The sequence below is a fragment of the Echiichthys vipera genome, assembly GCF_963691815.1.
Source record: "Echiichthys vipera genome assembly, chromosome: 7".
Taxonomy (NCBI): Eukaryota; Metazoa; Chordata; class Actinopteri; order Perciformes; family Trachinidae; genus Echiichthys; species Echiichthys vipera.
The window spans coordinates 20,019,243-20,034,979 of NC_139832.1; the positions used below are offsets into that span (position 1 = coordinate 20,019,243).

General features: G+C 38.9%; 2 protein-coding genes across 2 annotated transcripts; both read left to right on the forward strand.

The window, feature by feature from the left end:
• Window positions 1-32: 32 nt before the first annotated feature.
• Window positions 33-7,325, forward strand: LOC310949139 (putative polypeptide N-acetylgalactosaminyltransferase 8; the record flags this gene model as incomplete). The annotated part of the gene is made up of 11 exons (XM_083916472.1): window positions 33-129; window positions 1,594-1,843; window positions 2,285-2,451; window positions 3,120-3,303; window positions 3,442-3,639; window positions 4,042-4,156; window positions 4,279-4,464; window positions 6,183-6,320; window positions 6,614-6,709; window positions 6,801-6,968; window positions 7,191-7,325. The coding sequence occupies 11 exons, from the start codon at window positions 33-35 to the stop codon at window positions 7,323-7,325; spliced, it is 1,734 nt and encodes a 577-aa protein (XP_083772598.1).
• Window positions 7,326-8,655: 1,330 nt separating this feature from the next.
• On the forward strand, window positions 8,656-15,291 carry LOC310949140 (putative polypeptide N-acetylgalactosaminyltransferase 8; the record flags this gene model as incomplete). The annotated part of the gene is made up of 10 exons (XM_083916473.1): window positions 8,656-9,017; window positions 9,248-9,414; window positions 10,327-10,513; window positions 12,596-12,793; window positions 12,990-13,104; window positions 13,933-14,118; window positions 14,262-14,399; window positions 14,563-14,655; window positions 14,762-14,932; window positions 15,172-15,291. 10 exons carry the CDS (start codon window positions 8,656-8,658, stop codon window positions 15,289-15,291), a joined length of 1,737 nt encoding a protein of 578 aa, XP_083772599.1.
• Between the last annotated feature and the right edge of the window lie 446 nt (window positions 15,292-15,737).

A 15,737-nucleotide genomic window follows, 5' to 3' on the forward strand; every position in this document is an offset into this window, starting at 1 on the left:
TTGGAGCCCTTTTACTCTTCATATACATCATCATGTACATGATCGTGAGTTGGAGAACAGAAAGCGTCCCAGATCAAGGGGTTGTGAGGAGGAAACTGGACAGGATTGAAAATACTCTAAATAAGTTGGGTGAGTACCAATTCAGAAGCAACCTCATAAACACTTAAAGGTCCAGTGTAAAGTTCTGGCTTTCTTATCGTATTACAGATGATTTGGAATCAAGAAAACCTGTTATATTAAAGATCTGTTATCTGAAGTAATTAAAAAATGGGACATTCAGAACAATAGATTCACATTGATGTTATTTGAGGTATTTGTGATCATTTTTATCAATTCTCAAGTAGACAAAAATGGTTACATTTAGTCTTTGTAAAAAAAAAAATGGTGTCAACCCCAAAATGGCTGAAACTGCTTATGGGACACAATGAGCATGGGAATGGCCTCTTAAATTTCATAAGCAGCTAACCAAAAATACTTATTGCAGACAAAACTTAACACAATGTGCTGTGCCACATCTCAAATTGATCTTCATGTTCCCATCTATGACATTTATATTGATGACTGCCCGCAGAATTTTTTCAGTTAACCGCAGGTGTAAATCTCGTACCCATATCCGCATTAGGTCTCCAAGGTGAACAGCCTCTGGTATGTTAGAATTTGATTACAATCACACAGTGAGTGACCTCATAACTGTTGACATTACAGTTGTTTCTCAAACAAGTTGGTGTCTGACTATTTCATACATTGTGTTGGATGCAGAGAAAGAGGTTACTTTACAAAAACTGGTGAATATTATGAGTTTACCATGTGGTAAAAGGAGACTTGCTATTAACTGTGAAACGATTATTATGATTATACGTTTTAGAAAGCAGTGTGAGCTGCAGAGCAAACATATATTTCATGAGGTGCTTTCTTGGGATACATAAATATACTGCTAAGCAGGCTATTAAAGCAAACATGGTATGGGAGTCATGTCTTGCAAAGTAGAGATGTGAAGTAGTTGCCTGGTCCAGTTTCCAGAGGAAAGGCTGACCAAAAACATCTTTAACAAGTAAAATCCTGCGATGATGCGTTGGCCTGTGTCACTTTTCAACTTGAGTGACAATTATGTGTATCCCGAGGCTTTATGATTACACTACAAAAACATACTGCCACAAGAAAACACAAAGAACTGGAGTCCATGGTAAGTTTTGAGATTGAACTGTCAAACAAACAGCGCAGACAGATGGTGGTGTTACTGTATGTACATTACTAGCTAGCTACCATATGTCTATCTTTATAGCCGGTGCATTTTGCCTTATGTTCAAACATTTTAGGAGTCAGATTGGGACAGAAATACACCCATCAAGATTTGGTTCACATTCACACACACAACTTGAGAATATACTGTAGGTCTATAATGGACAAGAAAATAAAACTAGGTAAGAGGTCTTGTAGTACGGTTGATTTGACTGAGAAAGTATTAGAAGTGCATGCAGTACTGATAATTCTTTCAGCTAAACTGCTTTTGACTGACAGACTCCGTCATTCTGCTTTACTGAAACTGTTTACTTTCATTTCCAACACTGTTTTTATGAACACAATCCATCAAAGTGAAGCTGATAGAAGTAGCTGGTCAAAAGAGCTTCACCAGTGATCGTTTTCCAAATGTGGACCAAGAAAAACAGAAGATAGCAATGCCAAAGTTAAATCCAAACTCCATCCTGTTTGCCCGGTGGGGTGATGACCTGTCAAAAGAGGAACAGAAGGAGGCTGAAGCTCTGTTTCAGATTTATGGATACAATGCCTTCCTGAGCAACCGGTTGCCACTAGACAGGAAACTTCCAGAAACAAGAGACAACAGGTAATCACGTAGGCTCTAACTACAGTATTTACCAGCTGTGAGAGCAACACTGGTAATGCTTTCACCTTGCGTGCGTGCGTGCGTGCGTGCGTGCGTGCGTGCGTGCGTGCGTGCATGCATGCGTGCGTGCGTGTGTGCATGTGTGCGCGCGTGTGTGTGTGTATATCATCATGGCAAAATGCAATGAGACACCCCAACTACTACAGAGGAGGTTTTGAGTATCTTGCCAGGTGTTTAAATGTCTGTCTGTCTGTCTGTCTGTCTATCACAAGATTTTGTAGCATCATAACTATGTAATAAGTGTAGTAGCAAGGGTGGCTGAACCGGGGGAGTAGAAAGTTAGGAAGGAGCCATTGCCCCACCACTTTACAGCCCTGGCCCCGATTTGGCTGGTGTGCTCCCATTGCAAGATATTCAGTCTCTACATCTCACATAATTTAGATGTGTGCTGAGGAATTATCCCAGGGACCTGCCAACCATCAGCGTGGTACTGATCTACATAAACGAGGCTCTTTCTGTCATTAAAAGGGCAGTGCGAAGTATCATCACCAACACTCCAAAGCACCTGCTCAAGGAAATCATCTTGGTGGATGACTACAGCAATTACAGTAAGTTTAAATGTGCACTTGATGATAATCTTCTCAAATGTCTCAGCATTCTGATTACCTGATCTTTTCTCATTAACCAATTATCAGTCTTTTTACCCCTACTTTAAGATAAAACTTCAGTGTGAAGAGTGCATATTTAAAGAGTACAAATATAAAAAGTCTAAGTTAACAGTAAGGTGTGAAAACAAAACATATACTGCCAAAATCAGGTGGATCATAAAACTATACACATGTTAATGGTAAGGATCAGTATAAGCAGGGTTGCATATAGATATGCATGTACAGTAATACAATCTGAGACAGTACACGGTTAGTACAGAATGTTCATGATTATGTCGATCATATTGCATTTACTGTCCTGTGAGTCATTTGTAAGATGTTGAGTTGTAATGATAAAAAATCCAACGTACACAGGAAACAGTTATTCAGACAGAAAAAAATGGGGAGAGAGAACAATCAAATGCTGTTTATATCTGCAGAACATACAACATACAACACCGTCCCTCCTTAGACCCTTGCTTGGGAAAAGGAACCTCAGTGAACATGACTCACATTAAACTACATTAGTGAGGTACTCACTGCGACATGTGTTTTGTATATAATTTATCTACCTGCTGTGGTCATGCACACTCCTTATTTATAGATCTGATTGTGGACTACATTTTCAGATGACCTTGGAAAACCCTTACAAGACTACATAGGTCAAATTCATAAAGAGAGGCCTGGACTCATAAAGAAAGTGTGGCATGAGAGACAAATGGGCTTGTCTCAGGCCCGGATCTCAGGTTGGGAGCATGCCACAGCGGATGTTGTGGCAATTTTGGATGCCCATATTGAAGCCACAGCGGGGTGGTATGTACTGAACATGTTTCAAATGAAGGGGTGTAGGGAATTAACTGCTGTTATCATCCCACACAAATACTGTTGAAAAATGATTTCACCTGCTCCTATCAAGGTTATTTTAATGTATAGTTTTGGTGTCCTTTCCAGGGTAGAACCTTTGTTGGACAGGATCAAAGCCGACAGGACAGTGGTGGTGTCCCCTACGTTTGATAAGGTCCATTTTGATGACCTACACGTGGAAAGATATATCCCGTCTTCTCATGGCTTTGACTGGGCTTTGTGGTGCATGTATGAGTCCTTCAGGCCAGAGTGGATGAAGATGGGGGACGAAACACAGCCTGGAAAGTATGTGGAACACATAATATTTTACGTAAGTTTAGATAGACTGTCACATGGAAGTTTTGAACTTTGAGAGTTCTGCTCAGGGATTGGTTGGTTGGTAACATTGACTTTAATGATCAACTCTGATGTTAGACATCCCAACAAAGGAACAAGACTGGACTATTTTTATGAAGCACTTGTATTCATACATGCAGAGATATTGCTGCCGGTCCTGTCTAATGTTACATGCTTTTATAGACAAACTAAATGATTGATAAACCTGTCTGCTGACATTTATTGGCTCATTTTCTCTGTAAGATTTCTTTGTACAGTAGCAAAACAACTACAGACTAAAACAAGAATGCACAATGTTGCAAGTGTATTCTTAGGCTAAGACTAGTGCGCCTGTTTATTCGTTTTGGACAGGAGTCCCTCTATTATGGGAATCTTTGCAGCAGACAGAGGCTTCCTTGGAGAAATCGGTGGGCTTGATGGTGGAATGAAAGTTTACGGAGGAGAGAATGTTGAACTTGGGATACGTGTGAGTAAAAACTGTTAAGTAATACGTAATAAGTATTTAACAAGGTGCAGAATTAAAATAATTTAAGGTTGAATATTTGGTTAATCACTACAGACTATGTGATCTGTGTCTTGGCTGATCAGGTGTGGCTGTGTGGAGGAAGTGTAGAGGTTGTACCTTGCTCCAGGATAGCTCACATCGAGAGGGCACATAAACCGTATGCACCTGATATCACCCCTGCCATGAGGAGAAATGCCTTAAGGGTTGCAGATATCTGGTTGGATGATTACAAGAAGAATGTGCATATTGCCTGGAACATACCACTTAAGGTGAGCACAATGATGTATGTTCGTAACATTTTTCTCTAAGAAAATTGGCTGCTTACAATCCCTCTCTGGTGTCTGCCTGCTCAGTCATCCACAAAGGATTTTTAGCCTCTGTTCAACATTTGTGGCCCAATCTCTCACACAAAGACTGACACTAACCCCCTGGACAGTGTTCAAATGTGTTCATTTTTTTAAAGTATTGGACAGTGTATGTCCCGCAAACAATACAAAAGTATAAAAATAAAACTTTGTAAAGTAATACTGTACTCCACGTCTCTTCCATCGATCTATATGTTCATTATGTTTAAAATGCCTAATATATAACTACATTTATTTGGCTACATACACAAACACAGGAAGCTCACCACTACCCTTCACTGCTGCAGAGGTAACAAGTCTTTTTCACAGCAGGCAATTTTGGTCTTAGTCACAGTAGGAAAAGCAGTTTCAGATGTTTTCTGACTAATTTTCAGTCGATTCGGTTCCATAAAGAAAACTCAACATAGTTCAAGCTTAGTTACTATGGCAATTTATGCTAGCAAACTAACTTGGTCCGGGCAGGATTACTCTCAGGCTACAACTGAGTTGTTACTTAACCAATTCAATTTCTGTAACACAGACCTGACGGGAAGGAGATGATTTGATTTACTGACTTTCTGCTGTGCTGCCATATTATTGACCACTGTTTAAAGATGATCAACTGAACAAAAATGATAAATTATACAATGATAAACCATCAGATAAAAGTTAGACCAGGAGTAGCCAACCCTGCTCCTGGAGAGCTACTGCCCTGCATGTTTTAGGCTTCTCCCTCCTCTAACACATCACATTCTGATGATTATCAAACCTTTGACGAGCACATCATTAGAATAAGGTGTGTTAGAGCAGGGAGAAACCTTGAACATGCAGGGCAGTAGCTCTCCAGGAGCAGGATTGGACACCCCCGGCGCTTTACGGTATGTGGTATCACATGTCTAAATCATCCCAATTAATTAATGATAATAGATAAACAAAGAGCTAAATAAATCGAAAACAATAAGATTGCAAAAATGAAGTATCTAGACCTATGGCTCTTTCAACTCTGCTGGTCAACCAGAGCAGAGAAAATGTCAGGAACCGTCCTAATGAAATGAAACAACTGTGCACTTTTGTCAATTCAATTAATTAAGAAGTAACCATTGTACAAAGTTGCTTATTAGTGAAATTGGATTTCAACTACTACAGCGACCTATTGGAATGCTTCTCAAATGCCATAGTCATCCGTTAAGTTGTCGCTGCTTAAAATCCTTACTCTGATTGCATGAGCTTAAAATGACATTTATGGAGCTGATTTAGCTTGGACTGATTTGTTAGGCTCATTCAAGTCAGGTATTGGACATTAAGCCTCGCCTTTCTTAACGTCCTCTATGGAACCGACTCATGGTATTTTGCGTGCTGGCTCACTGTCACGGCATACTGGGACACAATGATAGAACAATAGTATCATGCATATTTCTCCATAATAAGACATAATGTTTTGTAAATCAGTAACACCAGTTTTTCCTACTATGAGTGAAATGTTGTGAAAGGGGCCAATTAAAAGTAGTAAAAAGACACACTGTAACATTCCTTATCAACACTGCCACACCATTTTACGCGTGGGATAAGCAAAAATGTCTCCTTCACAAGAATTGTTCCTTACCTTTATAAATGCACCTCCTGATATTGCGTATGATACACAGAATCATGGAATCGATATTGGCGACGTATCTGAGAGGAAGATGCTCAGAGAAAAGCTGAAATGTAAACCTTTTAAGTGGTACCTGGACAATGTTTATCCAAGTCTGGAAACGTGGGATAACCTCTTGGGGTATGGTGTGGTAAGAGGCATTTTCAATCATTAATATGCTGAAATAACAGGTCATATTTTTATATTATATTAGTGAGCCTGAATACTAACTATGTGAATTCAAGATCTGTATTAAATGAGTTCTGTCTTCAATAAATGTGCCACTAAAACGTCCCGTGGCAACAAAGCCCTGACTAGCCCTGAAGGAGCCATGCTGAATGTTGACTGAACTTTACATCATATTAAATATATAAAAGTAATGTTCACATAGTGGTCAAACACAAATAAGTTGAATAACTCTTAACAAGACACTGACCTGTTCAGCTGCAGAACGCCCTTGTTTGGAGCGGCTGTTTGGACCAGGGAGTAATTCCAGGAAAAATCCCCATCCTGTATGAATGTCACTTCCAGCAGTCACAGGTAATCTAATCTAGAAGACACAAAGAAACAGAACAGAAATGATAATGTCAAACAATCCTAATATTAATCTATAACTTTTCCTTTTCACCAGCATTGCTTATACAACACAGATGGTGAGATCATCATTGGGGGGATTAAATCTCACAAATATAACAGTAACCGCTGCCTGGTTGATCCGGGCTCTGGCCAAACACCCACTCTGGAGCTATGTCAGCTGGCAAAACTAAACCAACTACACATGTTTTGGGACTTCAAACAAGTAAGACCTGTGCAAGATGATGGTAGTATTTTGTACAGATCCCTGTCCAGTGACTTTTTTGAAGAATCCAGGAATCTTTTCAGATACTACCAGTAGGTGGTGTTGAAGTCATATATAGTTAGTATAGTTAATGTCCAATCTTACACATAGGTGCTTGAAAATGTTGTTGTGTTTAATGCATTGATGCTACCATCTTCTTCTCTCTCTTGATCAAACTTGCAGGGCCAAGCGATCAGAAACAAAGCAACAAATAGATGCCTTGAGGTCGCCCAGGGAGAAAATGTTTACTATGAGGTCATCATTCAACGATGCAGTGGACAGAGCTGGAAAATTCAGCACCTTATCACAAATTTTTAGTTTGAGCTGAATTCATGTTTTATTAACGGAGGATAATGACAAATTGGACCTTATTTAAAAACATTTGACTGATTATTACAAAATAAAAAAAAATAAAAAAATCTGCAAAGCTCTGACTGACTGCGTTTCTTTTTGCATCATTTTTGGTCGCAGGTGCTCCACACTTTTCTTGTTTGGTAAAATGTCTCAACACCATTGGATGGATTGTCATGGAAGTTGGTTCAGATATTTGTGGTCTCCTGGGGGTCATTCATACTGACTTAAGTGACCCCCTGACATTTCCTCTAGCATTCTAATTCACAAATGTTTGTATGCTGAGACATTTAACATGGTTGACATTAGGCCTACCTGTTAAATTCCAGCAACTGTGCCTACACAGCCTCACAGAGCTGCAAGTGTACAGACTTTTACTCACATTTTATGGTGTTAAGAGATATACACGATTTGAGCATGCATTTGCTGTGGACCATAAGCCTAGCCTACTGTGTCACTTGTTACATTCACTATTGCTGCTGAAACTTTACAACTACAACTACATGCCACCCTTGCATAAGTCAGTGCCCAAAAAGTCTGAACACACCCCTGCTATGGAAGCCCATTTTGGCCAATGTGATGAAAAACAAAAATCCTGTAAGTCAAAAACTTATTGGAAATAATGACTTGGTATCTAAAAATAACAACATAGTATCGCAAAGTAATATATTACCTCAAAAATAATGAGTTACTATCGTTTGAGAAAGTTTTTAAATATATTTAGAAACATTATTTTGAGATTCTAAATCATTATTTCTATAAAGTTTTTTGACATAGGCTATACGTTTATTATCATGAGATAAGTCTTTATTTACATAAAGTTTATCATTATAATGATATACAGGTTATTTTTTTCATCACAAGCTCAGTTTATTTTACAGCCAGAAATGTGCTTCTTTTACATGATTGACCCCACACAAAGAAAAGGTTCCCAGAAAGCTGTACAAGCTTATTTGGCATCTCTACCTTTCACAGTTTTCCCTAAAAGTTGCCTGTGTCACTTGTAGGAACTTATTTTACTTCAGCTTCTTCAGTTGTTTTTCAGAGCAACGTGTTAAGTTACTACAGAGGTGACTTCAGACATTAGCCCACTAATTAGGAGGGAGAACAAGCCTCCAAAGTGGTATTTTTATTTGTTTATATGTTTATCTAGTCTCTCCTGTGCTGCCATAATATCTAATTTCCCTCTTTGTATCAAAAAAATGTATTTATAATCAATCAAGAGAACATTACTCTAAAGGACAATGATTTATTTTGATTCACACAACATGTTTGGTATTTTCTGCAAAATGTGATCATGCCTCTAGCTCATTTCGCTTTCTCTCTGTCATCCTTTTGTCAAGACAATGTACTGAGATCTTTTGAGCAAAAGCAGGACACCATGCAGAAAATGCTCCAAGAGGACAGAGACAGACAGAGAAAAGCTGCAGAGGTCGAACAGCCAGAGCAACTTGAACCAAGGATGCAAAAAGAGGCTCCCAAAGAGAAAAAGTCTACTAAAGTGTTCCCCGACTCTGTCCTTTTCAAGACGTGGGGGGAGAATTTGTCCGAGGATGATCAAAGAGAGGCACAGCGTTTGTTTGTAAAGTACGGATACAACGTTTTTCTCAGCGATCGCCTTCCTCTAGATCGAGATCTTCCAGATACCAGGGATCCAAGGTACAATTAATCATTTCTATCATGTCATGCCAGACCTGCCATTTGACTTCATACACACAGAAAGGATAAATAAATGGCCCCTTTTGTTCATTGTTTGCCGATTATCCTTCTCCTCTCTGTTCGATTCAATTTTATTTATAGTTCACATGGTTTGTCTTTAGGTAAAGCATTCACAGTTTACTGGGGGACAGTGACTGACTGGTTTTCAAAATGCTTCTGTTTTTGAATAGGTGTCTGAAAAAGAGTTACCCAAAGGACCTGCCAAGTCTTGGAGTGGTGTTGATCTACCTAGACGAGGCCCTGTCTATTATCAAAAGAGCTCTGCGCAGCATCATTGACCACACTCCTAAAAACCTGCTGAAGGAGATTATAATGGTCGATGACAATAGCTCTGAAGGTTGGTTGGCTGCTACCTATCCAGTTTTTATATTTAAATGTTTTGGGTACTGTCAGGATCTAATATATGGCATTATATAGTACATTCCACATGTTACTTTGTGATTGTAATTTACATTTTTAATGCCATCCAGCAGATGGGAGATGTTGGACATTTCTGCCAGAAATCTCTATGGTTTAGGCAACAAACTGGATTTTTTGTTTGTTCTTTTACCCAAACCACTTTTTAACTAGCCTAACTCCAAGTAGATTTGTTGCCTAAACTCAATAAAGACTTCTGTAAGAAAAGGCTCATTTATCCCATGTACATTTTTTTCAGAAGTCTTGGCAATCTCCCAAAATGCATTTTGTCAAATTAACTTTCAGCTTTAAAGCAATAGTTAGAAATGTTTGAGGAATATACTTATATTTGTACACATTTAACAAACAAGTTATGTGTTTTATCTTAAGGTTTAGAGTTTCTCAAAAGGTGGACTTTGTGACCTCTCCCATCCTTATGCTAAGTTAAGCCAACCAGTTTCTGGCATTAACAACATGATGGTGGTATAAATCTTCTTATCGAACTTATGGCAACAAAAAAATAAACAAATTTCCCAAGAAATTATTCCTTTACGTGTGCATAAACCCACTGCTTAGAGTCATTTCAATACTGTAATAGTGGTGGTGTGGCACTGGATTGCAAAAACTAAATGCTGTTTCTCATTTGTGTCCATCCTAACTTGCTTATATACAATGAGTGAATCAAACATCAGAAACACTTTTCAGTATGAGGCAACAGTACATCATCACCAACTTGCTCTCAAACTCTCACAGAAACTGGTATCACTGCCTCGTCTAAACTAGCTATGGTAATCCATAACGCCTGTTCTGCTGTAATCTCAAAACATGTGTCCACTTTCTTCTCTCAATTCAGAAAATCTAAAGGGGGAACTTGACACATACATAAAGTCACTGGAGCAGCAGAACCCAAGTCTCCGTATAATAAGAGTGAGGCACAATCAGCACCAAGGCCTCGCTTACGCCCGGGCTTCTGGATGGAGGGCTGCTACTGCTGATGTGGTGGCCATCCTGGATGCACACATCGAAGTACATGAGCTGTGGTAAGAATGAGGGGGAAATCGAATTGAAAGCTTTATTTGTCATATTTGTAAAAGGAACATTAACATACAGTGAAATTACAGTTTCGAAGAGGGAGGAATAAAAGAGGAGTACACTGTGGGAACGGGAAAAAAAACCCTCAGCAAACATAAGCGCATATAAGCACACTTTACAACATAAGAACTCAAAACAATTTGCACCTGGGGAGGGGGAGAGGGGGAGAGGGGAGGAAGGTGTTCCAGCGCCAGCCTGGCCATCTTCGGCGCCACCACGGACCCCACCTGTCGCACTGGCGGGTGAAAGCGGCAAAGGCATTGGAATGCAGATAAGATTACGATTGTTTGGGTCAGGGCGCGTAGTGGCTTTTCAATAGACTCAACCTACTCTGTTTGTCCAATCTGGTCTTCAAATCGATCTGTTCGCCTTAGCAAAGCAGAAAGCTTCTCCAATATGTTTACCATGTTACGGTTTATTACCACAGTCAGAGTGTTGACAGTTCTATCCAAGATGTTATCCATGTTGCGGTTCAAAGCCACAGTTGAGCGCTAACAGCTCCACACATTCCATCAATTGTGCCAAACAGCTTCCTGATGCTTTGGACTGCTGTCGACATCTTCTGACTTTTCTGATACACCAAGGCAATGCCTAATCCAATCAGCTGATATCCTGTTATCATGGTTCTGAATATGTAGATATCCTCGATGTCCTCCGCGGAAAGAATCACCAGACACACGACCCTTCTATGCTCCCACGAGTCGATCGTGTAACCAGCGTTCCGTCAGGGCAGACACGTTCCCCCGAACTCAAACTTCTCGTTGAGAAAATTCTTTATTCACTGGTTTATGTCTAAAAATGTGTAATATTTCTGTAAGTCTTTAACATTATATATAAGTTGCAGCTATACTAGCTTCCTAAACTTCCAAAACAACATTCAGTGTTCTCAAATTAATTAAGATTCACTTAAAATTCTCAGGCTAGAACTGATTATTATCATTATTATTATAAAAAGAATAATAATAATAATAATAATAATAATAATAATAATATAATGATAATAATAATAATAAGTACAAACTGACTCTGGTGAGGTGTTGCCAGCGTTGGCCTGCCTCACATCTTAGCCTTACTTTGATTTTTAGGAACGCCCTGTTTATACAGTCATGCACATTTGCAACACCCAATATTTGCAACACTCAATATTAATCATGTTTCAGTCTGAAGCTCCTTCACCTTTCAAATGCTGCACCAACGTTAATTTGTTTTATGTAAAAAATTAAGCAAAATCCACGAGCACATTTTTGGATAAGTCAGGAGTTGAGAGAATTCAGGCAGGCACTACCAAGATGGCAACATTCTGACTCACCTTGAGCTTCATTTTAGCTCTCTCTAGAAACCGATTGGTGACGTCATGGAGACCATATTTTATATAGTGGATGAGCTGGACAGAAGAATATGCATTAGGGGCTGCCCTAAATATTAAGATGCTGTACTAGAAATACTGAAAAAGGGTGTGCTAGCATATATTATGTTCTGAATGTTGCTGAGCTCCTTTAACTTCTACAAATTTACCCCAATATACCCCATGATAAAGTTGCCTTTCTAAAAAGCTAATCCAACTCCATGCATCAGGCTGGCTTCCTGCATCTCCACCCCCTCACCATGTTATTTCTATTTAGTTTTTTGTTTTGCATTGCTGTCTTTTACGAAAGCCCTGAAGGCAAGTTAAAAAAATTTAGATATAAAAATTTCAGGCATTGTTGGCCAAAACCCTAAGTTTTTTTTTTATATAAGTTTTGCCCGTAAAAAGAAAAATCACCTTGCTTTTCAGGGCTTCTGTAGTCTTTTATATTTCTTTCTTTGTTTTGTATAGTGGCTGAAAATGAACAAAAACTCATCTGAGAGCAACTGAAGTAATAAAGGAGCAACCGGCATTCCACAACACATGCAAGCTCCCATTTATAAGCTACCGTCAATATGCGGAAAGTGTCAAAGAAATATTCAACCAGCAGTCGTCAGGTTATTCAGTAAAGGACAGTTTGTTGCAGGGATGTGTGATCGGCCTCTTCTCCATTCCCCTCACGCAGGGCTGAACCACTGCTGACACAGATTAAAGCAGACCGAACGGTGGTGACGTCCCCTGTGTTTGACAAAGTCACCTTTGATGAGCTCAAGGTTATTCCATACCTTCCAGCGGCACACGCCTTCGACTGGGCTTTATGGTGCATGTATGAGAGTTTTTCAGACCAATATTACAAACTCAACGACGGCTCATTGCCTGGAAAGTAAGTTAAAGTGAAATCAATCAGTCTTGTTCAGATTTACATGTGTGTCAAATGAATATAATGGTCTTATTAATCATATCTTGGATGAGGCATTCTTCATGATCTAAAAGCATTACTTTTATAGTAATATACTGATGTCCTCTGTTCACTGTGTTTTTAGTTATACAGTATTAACAGTCCTCTGATTTCATTTCAGAAGTCCATCTGTCATGGGAATCCTAGTTGCTGACAGGAAGTTTCTAGGAGAAATCGGAGTTCTTGATGAAGGAATGAAAGTGTACGGCGGAGAAAATGTTGAGCTGGGAATCCGTGTGAGTAAGCATCACCTATCTAACATCAAATCTGAATCCTGATGACACAATCCCAGGCAATCTTGCAGCAAGAAAGAGTACAGATCCTGGCTGAGGTAAAATTCCTCACAATCGTAGAGGCAAAGAATAAAATGATTCCTGCTGTAATATCTTTCCAGACTTTAAGAGTCCTGTGACATTGTATGATGAAAAGCTGTGTAGTGTTTCCATCTGAAAAGCCTTGAAATACAAGGATTACTCAAATGGACCTTCCTGGATGATCAACCTGTTGTAGGTTTACAGAGGGTTATGTGCTGGACTGTTTCTTGGTTAGGAGTAGTAACTTCCTTCTATCTCCACTTCTTGTCTTGCAAATTTGATACTATTATAGTTATTAAACTTTTTTAAAAATGATTAACTTTTTGTGTTACTGCACAATGAAACGTGTTCTCAGCCTGTCCTTCCTCCCAGTAACATGTGTAGCCTATAAATAGTTTATGAACATTTGTTTATAATGTGCACAGTCTCATCAGTTTGGACCAACCAACCTTCAGAGCTCTTGTCATTCACCATTATAATCTCCTTCAGCAAAAAGTGATTCATGGGGCAGCAGCAGGGGTCTCCAAGGAGGAGATGGGGCCCTACAAACGATGTGTTATATGTGTACGACAAGTGGTGGTACCGCCCAGTTTATAAACTTCTAAGTAGCTCTTAGCTACTCTTAACATTAGTTGTTTTTTTTCATCTTTGGTCTTGTTACTTGCATTGATGATGATGGATCAATGATTCTGTTTTATTGAATAGTATAATTAAAAGTGCTATTTACTTTTTCTTCTTTTGCTCATATAGGTATGGACATGTGGAGGCAGTGTTGAAGTAGTACCATGCTCCAAGATTGCCCACATCGAGAGGAGCCACAAGCCCTACATGCCTGACCTGAGCAAAGCCATGAAGAGAAATGCCCTCAGAGTAGCAGAAATCTGGATGGATGAATACAAACACAACATCAACTTGGCTTGGAACCTTCCATTTGAGGTACTGCAAATGAGGTCAAAAACAATAAAAATGATGATTCCCTTTTTATGGCATTCATTCAGCTTTTCTTATGAGTAGTTATAAGTGTATAAGAATTTCTTTAGTTACAATATCACAAACAAATCACATCATAATCTCTGCAGAATCATGGAATTGACATCGGGGATGTCTCAGAGAGGAAAAAACTCAGGGAAAGGTTGAACTGTAAACCTTTCAAATGGTACCTGGAAAATGTGTATCCCAAGTTGGATCCCTGGGCAGACCTGCTTGCCTATGGAGGAGTAAGTTTAGTTGTATCTAATGCTTTCTATGTGTGGTAGATGGAGTACTGCATGGGGTGTGTCATATGCATTGCTGCATTAAGTTGTTTGTAGTAATGATTTATGCCATAGTGTTATACATTTCCACTGAGTTTGACAAAATGATGAACTTCCCCACTACCAGCTAAAGAATCTTGATGCTAACATGTGCATAGACCAGGGCCCAGTGCCGGGTCACACACCCATTGCCTACAATTGCTACTACTACCAACCTCAAGTAAGTAAAGCAGCTGAAAGTGGTTGTCAAGATTAATGATTTTAGTCTCTGAAAAATAACAAGCAATTTCAAATCTGCTTGCTGCTTAACTTAACAATATTTTTAGGTTGCTTATTATCGCTCCAATGGTGAGCTCTTTATCGGCGGAATAAAGTCCCACAAGTACAATGACAACCGGTGTGTAACTGACATCGGGGAAAAGGAAACGGACCCCGGACTTTACAACTGCAAAGAGGCTATGCAGAAAGGAATGGGTATCTACTGGAACTTCACTCAGGTACCACAACTGTTCTTAAAATGTATATCCAAGTATATGAAAGACGGTGTAGAGATGTGGCAATGGGAATTTTTATTTCAGTAAAATCTTTAGTAATAGTCAGTGTGTCCCACCCTTTGAAATTAGAGGGTGGGAGTTTAGGGTGACTTGTATAGCTCAACATATTGACTGCGGTTGTGTGAACATTATCTGATGACATACTGTGCATCCACATTCTTAACACTTATTATCTTTTTTAGGGCAAAGAACTGAAGAACAGACAGACAGAAAAATGTCTGGAGATTAAAAATGGCAAGCTTCTGATACAGGAATGCTCTGGACAAAGATGGGAGATCCAAAACATAATCAAAGCGTTTTAGTTGCATACTAGAAGTACCCTTCTCTGCTCGTAGGTCGGTGGATAAGATCACCCGAGAGTGTAAAATGCAATGTTTTTCTAGTAACAGAGGAATAGTAATTAGACACAATTACTTCTTTTTAATAAAGTAACTAAATTACATTACTGTCTTCTTCCACCACAAAGTGAAAACTCCCTGTGATTTACTTTTTACTAAATAATATTTGATTTTAAAAAAAAGTACATACAACTAAATGTTCATTGTAAGATTTAATTATCATTTTCTACATGTTAATGTTTTTGAACATGTGTAGGCCTATTCATATGCAAGGCAAGTTTATTTATATAGCACAATTCAACAACGAGGTAATTCAAAGTGCTTTAACATGAAACCATAAAAACATTGGAAAGAATCACATAAAGAATGACATTTAAATACGTATATAGTGACATTCAAATAAAATAATT